This window comes from Biomphalaria glabrata, chromosome 2 (genome assembly GCF_947242115.1).
Source record: "Biomphalaria glabrata chromosome 2, xgBioGlab47.1, whole genome shotgun sequence".
NCBI classification, from domain to species: Eukaryota; Metazoa; Mollusca; class Gastropoda; family Planorbidae; genus Biomphalaria; species Biomphalaria glabrata.
In genome coordinates this window covers 51,619,773-51,640,736 of record NC_074712.1, presented here as the reverse complement: position 1 = coordinate 51,640,736, position 20,964 = coordinate 51,619,773, and the positions used below count along the sequence as shown (strand labels likewise).

The following is a 20,964-nucleotide window of genomic DNA, read 5'->3' as shown; positions in this document are numbered from 1 at the left end:
CTTCAGGAGATACTCTACCCACATCTGATCTCCTTTTCAGTCTACGACCTCATTGAACAGTTCAGCTGATTTATAGCTCGTTCACTGAAACCAGTGATTCCCAAAGTGGTCTATATAGACCCCCAGGGGTCTACGAAGACCTCCAGGGGGTCCATGAAAGTGAAAAAGTAAATTGGGGGTCTATGAGATGTCCATGGGGGTCTACGGTGGTGGATTTCATTTAAGCAGGTTATAACTTTAATGTTCACACTCCGTTAATGTAACTATTTCAAGCAGGTATAAATAATTTGTCCTGCTATTGAACTGTAAAATTGTATTTAATTTCAATACTTATCTAAATAGTTACTTTTGTCTACATGTAACTAATGTTTAACAAAAATAAATATAGATTTTACATCATAGATTATTTATTTCCTTGGTTAAATAAGCGGTTGTCCAAGTGCCTTTATATGACCATATGAAACCAATTACACTGGAGGATTATTTGAGACGATGCTACCCTCGTTAAAAAAATAAAGGTGATAAAAAATTTCAAAAACTCAAAAATAAAGTTCGGAATAAACCCACACAATCTTTCTTCAACATCATATAGAAGAGATGGTGATTTGTGAGTGTCTTATAAGATCTCTTTACCTATAGCCAAATATGGAAAACACTATAATTAAAACATTGATTTTACCAGCCATTGAAGTAGTTTTAAAAACTGTTTTACATAAACGTAAATCTGTTATTATGCAACAAATTTCTTTAAGAAACACTATAGTTCAAGGGCACATCGGTGGGATGAGCATTAAAGCTGCAAACTGCTTAATGGTCTTCTGCTCCATATTTATCCCCAGGGCTGACCCACGAAACCTTTCCGATGTTTGGGTATAGCTGCAAAGCTGCAGATTATTGAATTCTGTTTTCCTTTGGCTTGGTGGGCTGCATGCCAAGGCTAATGAGTCCATCCTGCCAAAGCTTACTGATTTAGGCACCAGTAACTCGTCTTTGACCCTTCTCATGTTAGTGAAAACAGCTCCGCGGGCCCAATATTTGAGCCAGATGTGAAAAATCAAGAAATACACTAGAAACTGCTCTTTTCGAAAACTTTTAAAATGATATTAAGGCAAATTGATTAATTAATTAATATTTAATGTTTGAAGGACTACTTCATAGAACAAAAAATCTCTATATGAAACATAATAACCGTAATAACGAATGATGAACATGCAAAAAAAAAAACATTTCTAGTGTGTTTGGTGATTCCAGCAATACATATATTTTTTTTTTGGTTTAAATTTTATCAGTCAAAAACGATCTCTGTAACTTTTGATGTAGCTGTAAATTACTTTTTCACTCTTCGACTCAATACAGTTAGAAATTAGTTTTAAAAATGAGTTTATGAATCTGCAAAAATTGCAATACAAGTTAAGCAGGGGGTCTACCGAAAACCAAAAAACATGGCAAGGGGTCTACGAGACAAAAAAGTTTGGGAACCACTGACTTAACGAAGACCTCAAGTAGAAGGCTGTAACATTAATTTATAACATCATTAGAATGCAAACCAGAATGTCAAAGAGTTCAGTACCACAGAAGTCACGCTACCATGGATGTAGATCCAAGTGTATCTGGTAAGTCAACATTCTAAATGTGCTGATTTACTATTGTATCTCCACTTCATTAAAAGATGGTCGATACTTTGTGTGTTGGTAAACTGAGACGTTCATTAAAAGTTGGTCGATACTTGTGTGTTTGTAAACTGAGACGTTCATTAAAAGATGGTCGATACTTGTGTGTTTGTAAACTGAGACGTTCATTAAAAGATGGTCGATACTTGTGTGTTTGTAAACTGAGACGTTCATTAAAAGATCGATACTTTGTGTGTTGGTAAACTGAGACGTTCATTAAAAGTTGGTCGATACTTGTGTGTTTGTAAACTGAGACGTTCATTAAAAGATCGATACTTGTGTGTTTGTAAACTGGGACGTTCATTAAAAGTTGGTAGATACTTGTGTGTTTGTAAACTGAGACGTTCATTAAAAGATGGTTGATACTTTGTGTGTTTGTAAACTGAGACTTTCATTAAAAGATCGATACTTTGTGTGTTGGTAAACCGGGACGTTCATTAAAAGATGGTCGATACTTTGTGTGGTGGTAAACTGAGGCGTTTTATACTTGGCCACTTTACTCAAATCTTTAAAGTCACCAAGCACTGAACACTATACTTTCCATACGAATTCAATGTGTTTCTTTTAAACATACATTTCATTACATTGATAGTTCTGAAGCTTCTAGTTTTGTTAAGTTACCTGACTCACAGGGATTACCTCCGATTCTGAAGAGGATAAGTGCAGTATTTCAAGTGACCATGTCTGCCTGGGGGGGGGGGGTCTATTGAAGTTCTTTTCGTTTTCTGCGCCTGTCTCCAAGTTTGTTTGTTTTTTGGCCTCAAATGTGAGTTTCGCGACCTTCGCGATAGCTATAAAGACCAAATCAGGCTCCATTTTGCCCTTAATGGCGTAATGAAAAGCATCTTGCAGCTGCTGGGTTCTAAGGAAACCTTAAAATGTCCTAAAGACTTTTTTTTTTAAATTGCTTTTTAATTGGCGCATATTTCATTCCTATAGCATGCTTAATGTGCTATGGTCCAATCTCGTTTTGTGTACAATCTGGGGGAGGATTATCTGGGAGAAGGTTTCTATGCTGCCTTTAGGCGCTTAGCAAAACTTAACTGCTCGAATCTGAGTTCCAACTCGAGCCCTCTAGTTAGGTTGCCAAGTCTAGCGGTGTTGGCTCTCAGTAATACATCTCATATTATATTATCCAGAAGGTCGTATTGTAATCGTTCGTAATTTGCGTTTTGAAATGTTTACAGACTTATTGATTAACTAACAAAGAAATGAATTAGAAATGTAAATATAAATATCAAATAATTCATGATGTTACATTTAGAAGATTCGCAAAATGGAAGAACTGACAAGTCAAAGGGTAAGAAGCCAAGCCATGTTGAAGCGGTCCCACGTTTGGACATAAAGGTCTGTATATGGTGGTTGTTTTTTATTGTAAATATTTTTAAAAGTAATTGAAAATAATGACAAAGAGGGGGGGGGGGTAACATTATATTGTATACAGAAAACTGAATCAAATTCTTAATAGTTTTACAATAACCACATCAATCTGTTCCTGGATCTTGATTCAAACCACTGGTGCCTTGAGGCTATACTCAAACATGGGAAAGGATTTGGGATTCAATCCTGAGAAAAATCAACAACACAGTGCTACACTAGGGCAGAAATTGGCCGCTGCTGACCCCTAACTGTTTTGACACGCTGTTCTTTGGGATACATTAGCTGTGGGGATAAGGGGGGGGGGACTACTAAGTAGGCGACATCGTTCCGAACATACCTAATGCCCAGGCATTCATATATTTCCACGAGATAATAAATAGTTGCTTCTTGAATAATGGACGCCATAGGTAGATAGATATTGTATTTATGGTTTCTTTATGTCTGTGTGTCCGTAATACTTTAATGTTAGAACTAAATGCTATTAATTTCACTTTCGTTGTCCTTCTTCTCCATATTGATGCAACCAGTGCCGGACTTAAGTAAGTAAAGACCATGGCAGAATTTTTGTGCAGGCCTTATCCTCTTCAAGCTTCAATATAAATGTATTAAAAATACGTGTATTAATTAATCTCAAAGTTTACATATTTGTGAAAAAAGAAATAGAAGCATTGTGAATTTCGTATCATATTCCACTATTTTCTTATATTTAATTTGCATATTTTGTTAAAAAATTAAAATATTTTTGAAACTTAGAGGTCCCCTATTTAGAGAGTCTATTCTACGCACGCATGGGAAGTGGTGGTTGATGTGAAACGAGGGGTCTAGAGATCCAATCCCATTGGAGACTGGGATTGTTTAACATCGGAATTTTCAGGGAGTCCATCCAGCTCTAAGGAGTACCTGGTTTACTTTGGTCATTGGGATGGCCACCTGACATCCTCGTGGTCATAGTAACAGGTGAACTTTAGAACATTTGCCCACATAGAAATAAAAGATCTGAATCTTTTTTTTTCACTTACATGACACAAACATTTCAAAAAGTTACATTTTACATGTTGTTATATTAGTCAGCTGTATGTAACAATGGCCGGATGACCTAATTAAAGGTTAATTTTACGAAATTTTATTAATATAGTAAAAAAAAATATTGTACATTAATTTCCAAGACATCTATTTGCTGGATGGATGGCTCCGCCTACAATACCAACCCAAGTACTGGCACAAGTACTCCTGAGATAGGACCCTATGACGACCTAGTACCTTCACAAGTCTCTCTCAAGGAAAGAGTTGAAGACGGCTGTAGATCTTGTTTTTCTTTGGATACACTGAAGAAGTTGTTCCCCATTATTGTCTGGCTTCCTGAGTATAAGTAGGTTTTCTTTTCCTATTATACTGTTATTTACAAAGCTTATATCAACTCTCTGGTAAAAAGTTTGAACACGTTATTTCTCCCACACCCCTTTTCACGGATCAAGTTAATACTTCGGACAATTATTTCTTTTACCAGACAAAACAAGAATCAATAAAAAAAAAATAAACAAAATAGTTACTTAATCATTGTTAATTAATTATTTTGTTTGGTATCTAACAAGGTAAAATATGTACTCGACTGATGTGGCGGTATAAGTTAAATATGTTTCCTCCATACTTTGTCGCTTAAAAGCTTCAACCAGACAATAGGACGTTATATTTTCATACGCCATATCCGTGTCTTCTGTATATAGCTGCGGTGTTACTCTTGTGTAGGCTATGCAGTCACTGGTAATATATTGTAGCCTACATGTAAATTCCTTAGTCATCTTCTAATTGCATCACATTTTATTCGCCTTCAAAGTTCATTCTGTCCAGTGCTTCTCCTCTGTTTTATGAATAAAGCTGTTCTCTTTTTTTTTCCTACTTCTAGCTTCCTAAAGTTGGCCTTTGATCTAGTTGCAGGAATAACTGTGGGAGTTACCATCATACCTCAAGCTTTAGCCTTCGCTGGCATAGCCGGGCTGGCTCCTCAGGTATCGAACGTATACACAACGAAACATTATTTTGTAACAAAGCTTTTATCAACTCACTCTGTCTGGCTGGTTACAACTTTGAACACGTTGTTTTTCACACCCCAATCCCGGATCAAGTTGAAATTTTGCACCATTAATTCTTGTACCTGACAAAACATGAATCATTTTTTTAAAATAACCCATTAGCTCATTAACTCTTGGTATTTAATTACTTACTTTGCTATAGATTAAGGGAAAGATATTTTACTTGACAGATGTGGTGGTATAAGCTGAATTAGTCCCCTTTATACTTTGTATAGAGAATTAGGGCGTAGCTTAAAAGTTTGAAACTAACAAGAGATAACTAGAAAACCTTCTATTTTCATAAGCACTTCGCTGGCAAGGTGGTTAGTGTATTACCTTGAGGATGGTTGAGTCCTCGAGTTCAAATTGAAGTCGTACAACGTTTTAAAAAATGTGCAGTTTAAAAACTCTCGGTAATATTCTTCCCAGCATTTCCCAACTGGTCTAGACAAGTGTTAGGATCAGAGGGCAGTGAGAAAGATAAAAGCGTGAAATTGCGATAAACAAAAATAATTGATAAAACTATTTCTAAAACCACAGATTTATTATAATAAGTCTCGATCTAGTACATGACTGATCCAAACTATTAGATACAATTTCACTTATTTAAGGTTTTTTTTTAAAGTATTTTTATTATATTTACTATCGGTGGTCGTTTATTTAGGTCATGTCAATGATGCAATATAAAATGATGGGCAAAGATGTTAAGTCTATCTTTAAAAAAAAACTAAAAAGTTTTAATCACTGGATAACGAACTTTTGATTTCTGTGCAAAGATTTGAATATTCTAGCTCAATTCTTACAGTATTAATTTTATTGTATAGCATTTTCTAGCTCAAGAACTCTACCCTAACTAATTAGTTATTTCATATTTTTAGGTCAACACATGCAATGTAAAAAATGTTACATTCCTAAAAAAAAGGATTATAAATATTTGAATTAAACACAATTGTCAGATTCAGAATGTTGTTATGCTTTTATTTTTCTAGACATATTTTAAAACAGGAATTTATGTTAAACGAATTTTACATAATACAATTTTCTAATATATTTGATAAAAACAAATATTTTATATTTTTGTTTATGTTCTACAAAAGTTTACACCTTACAAGTATTGTTTATAGCTACTTGTGACCTAAGTGTTTTATTGTTATATTCTCAGTATGGCTTGTACTCTGGGATCATTTGTTGTTTTGTTTATGTCCTGATGGGTTCAGCCAAAGACATCACCCTTGGACCTAGCGCCATCACATCTCTACTTACAGCAGCATTTGCCACGAGTTTGTCTCCTAAGCTGCCCAATGGAGACACTGACCCAACGATGGCTATTATGTTGACCCTGACCACAGGACTAATTCATATCTTTATGGGAGTTTGCCAGTTAGGTGAAGTCTCCTTGTTTGCTTTTGACCTTCTGTTTGTCACATTCTCTCTAGCCATCTTTCTCGCTCTCTCTCTCATTTTCTCTCTATTACTCTTTCTCCAATTCTCTCTCTCTCTCATTTTCTCTCTATTACTCTTTCTCCAATTCTCTCTCTCTCCCATTTTCTCTCTATTACTCTTTCTCCAATTCTCTCTCTCTCTCATTTTCTCTCTATTACTCTTTCTCCAATTATCTCTCTCTCTCTCTCTCTTCCAAGGAAGGATTTTAAAAAAATAAAACCTATATTTACAATACCTTTATTCAAGTTAAAACTTCATGTAACCTATAAACCTGGAACAAGAAACCTGCATGGACGCAGATCTCAAGAATGGATGTAACGATGTTAGACAATGTAACAGTTGATTTATATCGCTAAGAAGAGAATTAAATAACTCGTTCGTCTCACAGGGGAAACTCTAGTTTGACAGTTATAATTTTTCAAAGTAAAAAAAAAGAAATAAATTTAAATTCGGCTATAGATTTAGACCTAGACCTGGATCCAAATCGGTTATCTTATCTTATCTTATATAATACAGACGTTACTTCAAAAAAGAAGATGATTACGTCCTACGCGTCATACATTTAGTCATGCATATTAACCAATGACTTAAATTCTGCCAAGTCACTGGTTTTCCTGGCTAGCTCAGGCAACCCATTCCATGCTCTAATAGCACTAGGGAAGAAGGACTGTCGCATTCTTAAAAGGATGATCGCTTTCCAAATGTAAAGCTTTATTGATTCAAGAGTTTAATAAATTTATGTTCAGGAATATTTTGCGCATCGTCTTTTAAATCTAGATTGAAAGGTTTATCTTTGGAATCGGTCAATAATAAAAACATGGCGTAGTAAGCCGTAGTGTCCCGATAACTGAGTTGTTCATTAATTTAAAGTTACTTTAGAAATAGAAGCAGATTTAGACTAGATTTTAAAAGTTTTAAATCAGAAGTCTAGATCTAGTTCTAGATCTAGATGTCCATATAATGAAAGTATCAATCAATATTTGCACAATTTCGTGTTGTCCGCTGCCCTAATGGACCTCATTCACCAATCGTAAACAAACATGATAATATTGATAAAACTATAAAAATTACGTATCACGTGACAGCCTTTATGGATTGCGTAATTTGTATAGAAGATATAGAGAACCACGTGGTAAAATGTTGTTTATTTACGATTGGTGAATGAGGTCCATTGGTAGCGTCGTTCGTAGCTGACTGACAATATCACAGGTTTGAGACCCGCTTTGAGACAAACTTTTTCTTTATTAAATTTTTAAAATATTTTATTTTTAAATATTTTATTTTATTTAAAGTTTTAAAATGGAAGTAATATTTTTTTTTAAATTCTTTTTAAAATGTTTTCTCCTTTAATGTTCCATCCAATGGGCAGTTTTGTTATTCAATTTAGTCTCTCAAAAATCTTCATCGCATTGATAAAAAAAAACTAATAAAATAAATAAAAAAAAACAACCTATGTGATTTCATTTTAGTTTTGCTTTTTAGAAACTTAGAACATACTTCTGGTGGAAAAACTGCGTTAATGATATCAATCTGCTCTACAATTCACCGGTAAAAACTGAACTATATATGTTCTCATATTTCGGCTTTATTGACTTGATTCACAGGCATCATGGTTAGTTTCATTTCGTTTCCGGTGATCAACGCTTTCTCTTCGGCAGCAGCAGTAACTATTGCAGTCAGTCAACTCGGGGTAAGCCTGGTGCAGACTTGATATCATTATTTGTTTAAAAATCTTATTTGTTCTGATATTTTTCATTTCGCTAATGCCAGTGGCGTAGCTAGCCATGTGCGGGTGGTGCGGGCCGCACAAGGCATCAAGTGGTGGGGGGCATCAAACTGAGGAAAAATTTTCTTAGTAAAACTACACAATGTACTTACATAAACAAAGAAATATAATTTTTGTTTTGTTTTGGTAATTTGTTATGTCTTATATTCTTTTTAAAATGACATTAAATGTAAGCTTTACACCAGCTTGAATCAAATTTGACCAAAGACCAGAGTTGTTTAAATCTCTGAAGGCAACGTACTTTAACACTTTTTTTTATATTGCTTCATTGTTCAATGCATTGGTTATGGATGTGTTTATAATGGTGTGTTTTTAATAACTAATTAATTTTTGTGTAATGCTGTAATGTAAACAGAATCAGCAAAATGGAAGGTGATAAAAGCTTTCAAATATTTGGTTTTACAGGCAAATGCCAAACTACGAGAAAGTTTAGAGAAAGTGGATGTGTTGTTCTGCCCCCCAAAAAATCTTTTTGGCTTCCTTTACATACTCTTCTCAACAAGATCAAATATTAGATCTGCATTTAAATCCAACGATGGGTTCAATGAATGGTGAAAGTTAGAGTAAAAAATTGAAACAACCAGAGAACAAATTCAGTGATCGCTTTTTTAAAAATTGCTTTTCTATACCGCATCTTTTATGCTTACAGCACACTCAGTGGTCCAATCTCTTTTGTGGACCAGTGGGGGAAGGAGGTCGCTGGGAGAAGATTTTCCGTGCTGCCTTTAGATGCTCAGCACATACAACTTGCTAGAGTCGGAATTCGAACTCAAGCCCCCTTTTAAGGTGGCCAAGCCGTAGCCAATTGGTTTTAGCCTCTAGGCCACACATCGCTTGCTTGGAGGGAACTTGAAGTTTGTCTGTGAACAAGCAAAAGTATTGACAGCAAAGCTCAAGATTTAAATCAGCAAGAGAATCTTGTAGAGAATTTTGGACATTATAAGTTTTTTTTTAAGCAGAATCTGTCACTTCACGGTCAGCGCTGAAAGTTGAAAAAGAATTGGCAGGACAAAATCAAAGAAATATCTTCGAGTGAAGTTACTATCCAAGTACCATCCATTCCCGAGAGACCGAATACATACATTTCCCAAAAAGAAAAAAAAAACGAAAACAAAAATCGTACAGAAAGTTTTAAAAGTAAATATTTCTCAATTATTTCCGACATTACACTTGCTACTAGCTGGATCAAAATTTGATGGTACATAGTCATGCAGAACCTCAAAGACATATTAGCCACAAGGAAAATTTGCCATGCAAAAAAAAAAAAGAAGATATATTTTCTATCAACACACAGGAAAGAGCTTCTGAAGGAAATATCTTCCTTGGACCGTATTTTTCAAGAAATAACCCATAAGAACAACGTCATGATAAGGCTGATAAAATTTTAGTCGCCTTCATTGAATTCTCCTAGTGACATAGACTAAAAAGATTTTTTTCAGGAATTTACAACTCATTAATTTAGAGATTTCGTCTATTAAACAAAACCTAGTGGAAAAACTGATTTTGATAAAATTATCAATAGTTAGCCGGCAACAAAGCACGTGAGATTCACTTGTGTATCTTTTTTGCAAAATCTTTTTTTTTTTGCGAAATAGCAAAGCTTTAATAATGAATACACATTACTTAGAAACTTTTCGCTGTTTTATAACGTTTTTTGTTGGGGGTGGGGCATCATGAGGAACTGCCGCACAGGGCATCAAATACCCTAGCTACGCCACTGGCTAATGCACTATTGGTACTTACAATGAATGGAAATAACCCTCAAAACCCTCATATTGCTATAACCCTAGTGGCGGACTGAAAGGGTTAATGTTTTGTACGGCCTACTGACCCACATGATTCAGGCCAGTCACACAGGTCAAGGGCTGGTGAACAAGGGACATTACTGCTAATGCACGAAATATGACCAATGTTATGGTCATTTGACCAGAAAGCCTTTACAGACGAAAGACAGTGTGTTAGAAAGGACAGTTCGAGTCCAGGTCAGCAAGCAGTACGGACTGTGTGCTACGACGTGAGTCCTCGAAAATGTAGCTGTACGAGCTAAAGAGACTTGTAGTGATTAGTTAGGCAGTTCTGTAGCAAAGCATTTGAAGTTAGAGTAGCCAATTGTGTTTATTGGCTGTTGTTGATGTCATTGTAAATAAACCGCCACCTTGTTACTTGAGGCTCTTGTTGTCATGTTGATGTTTTAGATGTGTTGTGTTGTTGGGTAGTGTTTGCAGAAGGCCTGATAGAGAAGATCGTAACAATATAAGTACATGTTACTTGTCTTTTTAAATGGCCCCAAAAGAGGAAAGGTTGCGATTAGTTTATGTTGTCTGACCGTCCGTCGGTCACTTTCAAATCTCAATAACTAAAAGAAGATATTGCAAATCCAATATTTGATCATTTGCAGCGTTCGTCTGGTGCGACAACTACTTTTTTTTTTCTAGACATTTTATTTTTAAAACATTAATGCGGTGGTGTGCAGTAGGTTGATTTGGAGAACTATTTTAATCCCAAAAGAGTGTCAAATAATTTCCTTTTTTTTTTTTTTTTTGTCAATTTAGTGGCACAGTACATGAAAAAGCAGATTAAGTTTTTCTGGAAAATCAAATTGACGCTAAATGATTGTTTAAAATCGTTCTTCTAATAATACATTTAATTTTCTTGGCAAAACGTGCAAAAATCTATTCCTGATTTTATTAACGATTACTGTCAATAAGTTGTCAAGCTTCTTTTCAAGACTCATTGAGGAGAAAAACAACGCCAAAAATTTTGAAATTGTATTACTTTAAAGTTTAAACACTCAAAACGAAACCATGGATTGAATATTCCTTCTTAATAGGCGTATTCGGTGGAGGCCGCCTCCAAGTTTTTGTGATAACACAAACTCTGTTTATAATCTTGTTTTTGTGATATGAAAGCGGGTGGAGGAAGCCTCCGAGATTTTGTTATGATACAATTTCTGTAATCTTGTGTTTATGCTATGAAAAAGGATCTGAATCAGGCTGCTTGTTCAAAGGGTGTTGGACCGGAGAGGATGAACAGAAGCGTACGACTTCTAAACGGTTTGAACTTTTCTCTCGTTATAGAAAGTTAAACAATATCCTAGTCAATTACAGCAGCACCAGAGCCCTTGCATGACTTTGACCTTTTACAAAATTCCTCTGTCATTTTATAGAAGCTATTCAAAAAGAAGTAATAACTATCTCAGAAAAGATAATCTCAAAAATAGAAATCTTAGAAATGAGAATTTCAGACATGACAGTCTCAGAAATGACAAGGAAATGAAAATCTCAAAAAAGGGACAATTTAGGGAAATTACAATCTCCAAAACACAATTTAAAGAATTTATAATTGAAGAAATGCATATTTTAAAGAGCTAAGAGCGCGTCAAAAAGAACTAGATGCCATGATGTGGTTTTGGTCTTTCGTAGTCACTTCTTGGTCTGGCAGGAGTCCCTAATGAATTTATTGCAAGTCTGGATAATATCAGAACAAGAATTCCTGACATCAAGTAAGTATTATAGGTAAGTGAAATCTATAATAGGTCAGTAAATTTTGCTTCTTTTTAAAACGTGAGGTCTATTAGTGTTGTATATAGACTTTTTAATGACATAACTATGTTGTGTGCAATCTTCAGTGTTTGGGACATGGTGATGGGACTAGCCTGCATAGTAGCTGTCTTCACCATTAAAGGACTTCGTTGCATTAAGTTCAAAGACAATATCGACAAGACCACACCAAAGTACATCTTGCTTGCACGTCAGACTCTTCACATCTGTGCTTCTGGTCAGTAGGTTTTCTTCCAAGTGTTTCATGCATCTAGCATTAAGAGAAAAACAAAAAGTGTGTTTCCGTCAGTTTTTTTTTAGTTTCCCTTTTTACACCAAGGAAAATACCTAGTTTTACCAATCCTATTCTTAAAAAAAAAAACGTCAATGGTTAAGAGATACAAAAAATAAAGTCGGAAACGCCTTTGAGTCCAACCAGCTCTAACAGGTATCTGACATTAGTTAGGGAAAAATAAAGGCGGTTGGTCGTTGTACTGGCCACATGGCACCATCACAGAAAAAGATGACTTTTACATCACCTGCCATATAGATCGCAAGGTCTGAAAGGGGGAAGAGTACTTTTTTTCTTTTACAAAGCACCACTACAATTTAAAAAATGAAAAAAAAAAATTGATGAAATTAACAACTAAAGCACACATCTCAATCAATAGACGACAGAATTAGCAGACGAACAATGCCAGGGATCGTAAAGCTTTTTTTTTTATTTCGTTGTAAATTTTAGCTTCTACAGCCATTGTTGTGATTCTGGCTTCCATCACTCTGTATATTCTGGAGTTAAATGACATCAAGGCTTTAACACCGACTGGCTACATCAAACCTGGACTGCCAGAGTTTCTGCCCCCAAGTTTCAGTATCCACAATGGCAACTACACCATGAGCACATCAGAAATGTTTGCGGTTTGACTTTTTTGTTGTTCTTACTTTTACTTTTACATAGACATTTAAAATGCTAACAAAATAAATTGGTGCGTATTCTAAAACTATGTTGGTAAACTTGGACACATCGAATGAGAGGCAGTAACCACTTGGCTACCTCAGAGGCTCAGGTTTAATTCCGAATGAGACTTTATTTTTTTTATTCAAAGTTTCAAGCTGAGTTGTTTTATTAAGTGCTTAAAGCCCAAGTATAACTTAAATCTACAAGATTCTCTCTCCAGATTCTCTTTCTCCAGATAGCCTTTCTACAAACAGACACGCTAGAAAAGCGATAGACCCGCTATAGATAGATATTCAAAAATAACATTTTGAACCTTCAGAATCACACGCCTTTTAAAGACTGAAAAATTCTTTGTTTTATTTTACTCATTTAGCATATAAATAACCTAAATGTAGACAATTTTTGAAACATTAATAAAGTACAATATTTTAATTTACTTTAATATTCTTTCTTGAAGCCTAAACATAAAATAGTACAATCCTGTCAATTAATATTTATTTCATGACAAATCTTCATATTTCAGAAATTGATGTTTTCCCATACCTGGTAACATTTGCTTCGACGTTGCTGATAGGAGTTCAGGTAAGTTAGCATCTGAAAATCAGAATGTTTAAATAAAAAAAAGATCACTGACGAAGATATCTGACATATAAATATACCATTTTGCCAACTGTGGATATCCTGAATATATATATATATATATATATATATATATATATATATATATTAATTTGTAGAGTCTTTCTTGAAAGAAGCTATGGAAAAAAAGCAACGTTAGTGATATTAATATAATTACTCACCCAATTAGCTAGATAGCATTTGAAGGCTAACTCTTTGTTTTTGTAATGTTGTCATGTCATGGTCAGCTAATGCCAACTGTTGTTGTATTTCAGTGGGGAATATTTGTTGGTGTAGGCGTGTCTTTGCTGATTTTGTTGTATCCAATAGCAAGGCCAAAGTTACTGGTAGGTGAAATCTTGTTGTTTTAAGTTAGATCTAAGGCAAAACTATTTGTCCAATGGTTGAAGTAATAAGTCCATTATAAATAGAATGTTGCATTAGATCACTCGTTTGTTGTCTCGCGAACACCAACAGCAACAGGTCGGACTGAACTTGGACATCACTGTGTTACGTAAACCCACGCTAGAAGCATTACCAATTTTATTTTGAGGACAATTACCCGTAAAGGGACGCCTTCATTGGTCGGATTATAGAGGCATACCCACACAAACTTGAAACACTCAGTCCGCACCCTATGATTATCCATCATTATTGTTTCAGAAAGAAAGCAAATATTCATTAAATACCAGGAGCTAACTAATCGCGTTGACAACAAGTCATCAGCTTCATAGATGAGGAATTGTCTTTGAAACTAAAACACTTTTTTTTTACTTGTTTTAGGTACGTCTTATAGACAAGAAAAACATTTTTTTTTACTTTGAAAACAATACTCTCTTTCTACAACATCTAGAGCGATTCGTTGTCTCTGAATAGATGAATGTGTTATTTTTTTTACTCCGCCTCATTCCCCCCCCCCTTAATCACGGTTAAGTAAATTTATAGATCTACTATACTTTATTATATTCCATTGATAGTCCTGGAGATCTAGATGCCCAAGATGTTCCTGGACATTAATTTATTCAACTCTTGACATAAAGTTTAGAAAAAAAAAAATATTTTCTAGGTCTCTAGCCAAATTGATTTCTTTTCATAGAGAACGTTCCCAGTGTGGCCCTAGTGATTCTTTTTCCAACGATATCCATCTGCTGTCTCTGTCTAATTGCTTGGCCAATCAGCTAGTGATTCTTTTCCCAGCGATATCCATCAGCTGTCTCTGTCTAATTGCTAGGAAAATCGTTAGAGCCGTTTTCGAGAAAGTGTTAAGATTTTCCCCACCCACCCAGAAGTTTCCACGAAAGTAAGAGTTGGTTAGAGGTATTGTAATAATAACAACGCTTTGAAAACGACATGGTATATTGTGTATGACACCGAAGATAATTTTGTCATTTTTTTGTTTCCAAATTTTCACTTATACGTAATATAAATGTTTATTTGGAATCAAATTCTTCTTTATGTTGAAGTAACATATCAAACTAAACATTCAATGTTGTATTTGCCATTAGAAAGTAAAAATAAATTGCCAGTATAGGAATGGGATCCTCGAGTTTTTTTTTTTTTTTTTTGCGTTATTAAAGCGACGCTCTATCAACTTCGCTAAAAGTGTTAGAAATTTTCACTTGAAATAAATGACTCCTTTTTTAGCGGCCCCCGTAAGGGGAAAAAGCCGCTATTAGGTTTGTGCAAAATGTCCGTCTGTCCGTATGTCCGTCTGTCCGTCTGTCACACTCAGATCTCGAAAACTAGATGAGATATGAAAAATATTATTTCATCATTAAATCCGGCTTGAAAAGTTTAGGTGCAACGGCTACTTTTGGTTTTCTAAAAGCAAACCGTTTAATTTATAAAATTAATTATGCAAGCGATTTTTTCATAAAAATACACCAATTCTAAAACAATTACGTAAATGTAAGGGAGGCAATGTTACAATATGCTAACAAAGATGGACAATTTTTGTGTATTTTCAGTATCACTAAGTCAAATATATTTTTAAAATGTACAGGAAATGTTTACAACAAATACAAATAATAGTTAAAGACGTTTTTTCTGGTCAACTAGCTGCTAAAATTAAAAGAAAACATTTCTGTTTGTTTATAAAGGCTAATAATGCACTTTGTATGTAAATATCACGCACATTTTTTTAAATGGACTTTTTATGCAGCGATTTTCGTGCAGTAGCGTAACGTCGCAACATGATCAGGTGCTAAACCAATTCCTTAAACTTTTTTTAAAAATCAGATTTTATTTATTTTTTGTTTAGTGCCCCCATCCGAATAAAAGAAGCTTATTTTTGTGCGTTTTGTCTGTTGGTCGGTCTGTCCGTCACGATTAGATTTAAAAAACTAGAACTCTAAAAGCTATTGAAAATCTGATTTACCCTTTAATGTTCCTCCCATAACATCTCAATAGTTTTAAGTATCTAAAATTGATTGTTCCGGATTTTTTAGTGCAAAACTAATCAACGCCAACAAATGTTTGTTTGCTCTTCTAACTTATATTACATTCAATTTCCATGCTTAAACGTTGCAAAAACACATTATCAATAATATGTTGTTCCGTTTTTTATGTAAATAGCATATTAATGCTAAATCATAATCTCTATACTGACTTATATTTCATTAAGTGTAAAAATGTTCCGGATATTGTTTTATAAAACATGAATTATGCCTAATGATTGTTTGAAATCGCATAAGGCTTTTAAAAAAAGTAATTTACTAGAATTGATTACTGAAAATTACTTTTTAGACATTTAATTTTCTTGTAAAACATAACATAGAAGTTTTGTAATCGATAAAGAAAGTTCCGGATTTTGTTTCTTACAAATCGTCGCCAGAAATTTCCGAATTTATTTAAAAATCTACTAATGCCAAATAATTGTTTGAACTCCCTCTTCTAATTAATAAACAAATAATCTTCTCATTTACGAAATAATGTTTTTACGGATTTTTATGAAAAATATTTTAACTCACTACTCTCTTACAGTACATTTAACTTTCTACCTAAAACATTAAAAAATCTAATTATCGTTAATATTATGTTCCGATTTTTAAGGAAAACAGAATCCAAACACCAAAGTAAGGTATGAAAATCTCTCCACGTGGCTGTAGTACATCTAATTTTTATACGAGACCATCCAAAAAATTTAATTAACGGTATTACATTTATCTGAAATTCTCTTTTTCTTTTACTATTTATACAAACATCCGGAACAATCTATTATATAAACTTTTCAATTGTGTTCATACCTAAAAATTATTGCGATGTTTTGAAACGTAAAATAAAGGTTAATCAATTTTTAATAACTTTTAGTTGTTTTTTTTATATCAAGATAACGGACAGACCGACTGACAGACAAAACGCAAAAACAATGTGGCTTTGATCCTTTTTAAATAATATCTATTAGAACTCAGTGCACCAATGTCTATGAGCCCTCGTTAAATATCTCGTGTAAATAAAGACATTTTTTTTTTATGGTACCGGTACTAGCCTATTGTGAGGTAATGGATTTTTTTTTCTTTGACGTCATATGAATGGACTCTTTAAATGTAATGTTAAAAGAACGCACTCGGTGCACCAATGTCTATTAACCCTCGAAAAAATTGCTTGTATTAATGAAAACATATTTTAGTCTAACTAAGCCGTGTGACGTAGTGTTTTTTTTTCCTTTGACGTCACATGGAATGAATTCTTTAAATGAAATGCTAAAAGAACGCACTCGGTGCACCAATGTCTATGAACACTCGATAAAAGGCTCGTAATGATGAAGGCGATTTTTATTCTAGCTAGGCCGTGTGACGTAGTGTTTTTTTTTCCTTTGACGTCATATGGAATGAATTCTTTAAATGAAATGCTTAAAGAACGCACTCGGTGCACCAAAGTCTATGAACACTCGATAAATGGCTCTTATAGATGAAGGCGATTTTTAGTCTAGCTAGGCCGTGTGACGTAGTGTTTTTTTTCCCTCTGACGTTATATGGAATTAATTCTTCAAATGAAATGAAAAAAGAACTCGGTATAGTAATGTTTATTAAGCCTCGTTATGTGACTCGCGTTTAAAAAAGGAATGATATCTTGATTTAGATCTAATCTAGATTTCTTAAACTAGATCTAGATTTTTATTACAGTATATCTAGATCTGGATTTATATTCTAATTAAAATTATTTTAGAGTCTAGATCTAGAATTTCTAGATCTAGTTTAGACTAAAATAGACTAGATTAAGATGTAGAATTTCAATTTCTAAACTTAAAGTGTAAAAAAAAAGTGTAGATTTTCATTTCCAAACTTTTTGATCAATATTGTAATGTTTTAATATACTAAAACTAATCTACTATTTTTTTTATTAAATTTAAATTTAAATTTACGGCAAATGAATCTTTGAAACATTATTACTTTTGACCATTGGATGGCTGCCTGGTCGTGCGGTTTGCGCGCTGGACTGTCGTTCAGATTTATGGATGGCCCAGGGTTCAAACCCTGCCCGCTCCCATCCCCCGTCGTCCTGCGGGAGGTTTGGACTAGGAAGTAATTATCTTCAACTCTGAAAGAACATCCGAAACGTGTAAAACATTTTACATCAAAATTAAATCACCTCTTGAATATTATTTGCGAATATGCAGATCCGACAGGGATCCGACTTCGACGGGGGCCGCCTCTGAGTTTGTGTAACACAAACTCTCTTTGTAATCTTGTTTTTTTTCGAATCTCGACCGAAGTCGAACTTCACTTTTTTATTCATTTCTCATTTCCTCCCTTGAAGAAAGTGTACACTAGTAGTAATGATAAAAAAAATAAATGTTTTATCGTGTTTCAGTTTTCCTCAGTTCAAGGCTTCATGGTAGTGACACCAACGAGTGGTTTAACTTTCCCCAGTGCTGAATATCTGGAGATCAAAGCTTTAGACAAGGCTTTAGATGGTAATGTAGACAAAGTAATTCTGTCTGTGTGGGAGTGTGTGTATATGTGTTTTGCCAACGTCTGGTAAGACATTCTATCAAAATCAAATTAACCAACTCAAACATCACATTATTGTTGTACCCTCTCGCATAGGTCAGTTTGATCTTAAATTTCACTATTAACGCTTTAATTTAGGTAATGAGGTGTTAAAAAAAACTATTGCTAGATTCTACAAGAATGGGTGCACTATAGACAACATCTAAAGCTCCTTGAACACATCAATCAAAGCTGCCATTCTTTGGCCAGACTAACCTACAATAAGCCATCTCCTGCTGGAGGTTGGTGTGGACAGTATAGAACCACTACTTAATGTTCGAATTTGCGCTGGGTCGGACGCTTATCCCGTAGGTGGTGGTGGTGGGGGGGGGGGGGGGGGGTTGACTGCCGAAATCGATCTTTTTTGGCTAGCTTAAAAGAGGTCGGCGTAATAGAGGTGCCTCCGTAAGCGCTATAAAGATTACCTCAGGACACATAATTGAATCCCATAAGAATGCTCTTGTAGGAGACAGACACAGAAGCCGTAAGCCTGTGGGACAACAGGTTGAGATTCTAGAAATATAAAGAAATGAACAATAAGCGTCTTCACTTTCTCATAAGTTTATCTTCGCGTTATAGTATTAAAACAGTCAAAAGACTCATATCAAGGTCAATTCAATGAGATAAGCTTGATACAGGTAATTTAAGTGGGTCCGAGGACATGCCTTCTTAGGTAATATTAATTTTTTTAATTTGTCAACTAAATTATGCTGAGAGATAATGTCTTATACATAAATTAACATGAAAGTATCCTATGCATTCAATAATTTTATTATACATCTTGGCATTATTTCAGTCGACAAACCAAGTCACGTGATATTAAATATGGAGCACTTGTCATTCATGGATTTCTCTGGGATTCAGGCCATTAAATCTTTACTGGCTGAGTGTGAGGTCAATGAAATAAAACTAATCCTAGCCCAGGGTCAGGTCTGTGATCTTCTTACATCTAGTTCTTGTATTTTTGTGTCTTTACATTTGAGCGCATAAAACCATTTATGCTATGTTAAGCTGTATTCTATATAAATATCGTTTGCTTGTGTATACCATAAATATTTCATAATTTAGAGCACTAAAAAACACTCCACAATAAACATCTAATTCTGATTAGTTTATATTTCTATGAACAGAAACGAGTCAGAAGACAACTTAAGTTAGCTCACATCACCAACTTGATCATTGTTCAGACAGTTCAAGAGGCTATCAATAAGTTTACTTTGGAAATGACTTTAGGTTTGTACTTGATTGCAGATGTTCATACTTAAGTGAATTACGGTAATCTGCTCTTTCATTCTGAATTATAATTCAGTAAGAGAGAAAAAAGAAGAGAAATTGATGTAGCATAATGTAGGGGCATTATAATGAAACCTATAGTAAAAATTAAAAGATAAAAAGAACAGCATTTGGGACAAATTTTGAAAAGGACCAAGTCACAATTTCAATGACGCTTCATCTAAAGTTACCAGCTAAATTTAAACTTATGGTGCAATGTATCTCAAAACAAGATTTTAAATTTTATTTGTAAAGTGTTAGGTGCACAAAAACAACAACGTATTATACGCTTTTAAAAATGCATAGAATCGTCATCCCAACTGCAATGCATGTGAGACATGGAAGTCATATACCAAACTTGAGAAAAGACTAAATGTGGCTCAACAAAAATGGCTAAGACAGATTTTAGGAGTCAGTTATGGAGATGGTGTCTCAAACAAAGAAATCCAATGCCGAACTGTGAGTCGACCACTTAAAGAGGTTGTGACCGAGCTCCGCATGAGGTTTGCTGGACATGTCCTCCGACAGAATGAATTCCGCATACTAAGAGTTGCGATGAATGGAGGCCAATACGAGGAAAGCGCAAACAGGGACGTCCTCGTATAACTTGGCGCTACACTTTCATGGAGGACCCTAGAGCAGTGGACACCAGGTGTGAAGAGGCGTCAGATATTGCCAGTGATAGATCTTTATGGAGACAGCTTGCCGCTAAATGATGAACAGCGCTGGATGATCTAATTCTAAGTAAAAAATATATAGCTTAGTAATAATAAGGTTTTCTGTACACCGGTTACATAAGAGAATCCATATAGGACATCCCTATAAAACATTGCTAACTATAATCACAGAACTACTCAATTAGAAATTAAATTGGAACGTCAAACTAAAAAGTGTGTGTGTTGTTTAATGACTTTTGATTTTTCTTTCTCTACAGATGAGAGCAGAGATGGTGACGGTCATTACGTTGTACGTTCTTGTATGACACGCTTATAAGAGATCTGGTCCAATAAGAAATCAACCAACATTATATTCAGAAAGATAATGATACAATGATGTGATGCAACAAAGATATTGTTATAAATCGGGAATAATTTTAATCGATTTTAATCGGGGGAAATGGAATATTGAATATCCTGACCAGGTTTTTTTTTTTGTTTTTTTTTAAGCTGTTTTTGACTTGGTTTTGATTGCCATGACTACGGCCACTTTGCTAGTTCTCAATAACACTTTAAAACATC

At 34.5% G+C, this 20,964-nt stretch overlaps 1 protein-coding gene across 1 annotated transcript; it reads left to right on the top strand.

The window, feature by feature from the left end:
• Positions 1 to 1,546: 1,546 nt before the first annotated feature.
• LOC106051269 (sodium-independent sulfate anion transporter-like) lies at positions 1,547 to 20,964 on the top strand. Its single transcript, XM_056021285.1, has 14 exons — positions 1,547 to 1,613; positions 2,935 to 3,017; positions 4,217 to 4,419; positions 4,954 to 5,056; positions 6,282 to 6,504; positions 8,167 to 8,252; positions 11,771 to 11,850; positions 11,977 to 12,125; positions 13,369 to 13,427; positions 13,739 to 13,810; positions 18,276 to 18,378; positions 19,251 to 19,384; positions 19,585 to 19,687; positions 20,661 to 20,964. The coding sequence occupies exons 1-14, from the start codon at positions 1,589 to 1,591 to the stop codon at positions 20,717 to 20,719; spliced, it is 1,482 nt and encodes a 493-aa protein (XP_055877260.1). The 5' UTR covers positions 1,547 to 1,588; the 3' UTR covers positions 20,720 to 20,964.

Bases quoted from the DNA above. Each gene is read 5' to 3' on its own strand.
- LOC106051269 (XM_056021285.1), top strand. From the start codon at position 1,589: ATGGATGTAGATCCAAGTGTATCTG. The intron at 13,428-13,738 runs GTAAGTTAGCAT...GTTGTATTTCAG, and splicing joins CGTTGCTGATAGGAGTTCAG to TGGGGAATATTTGTTGGTGT. The intron at 13,811-18,275 runs GTAGGTGAAATC...ATCGTGTTTCAG, and splicing joins TAGCAAGGCCAAAGTTACTG to TTTTCCTCAGTTCAAGGCTT.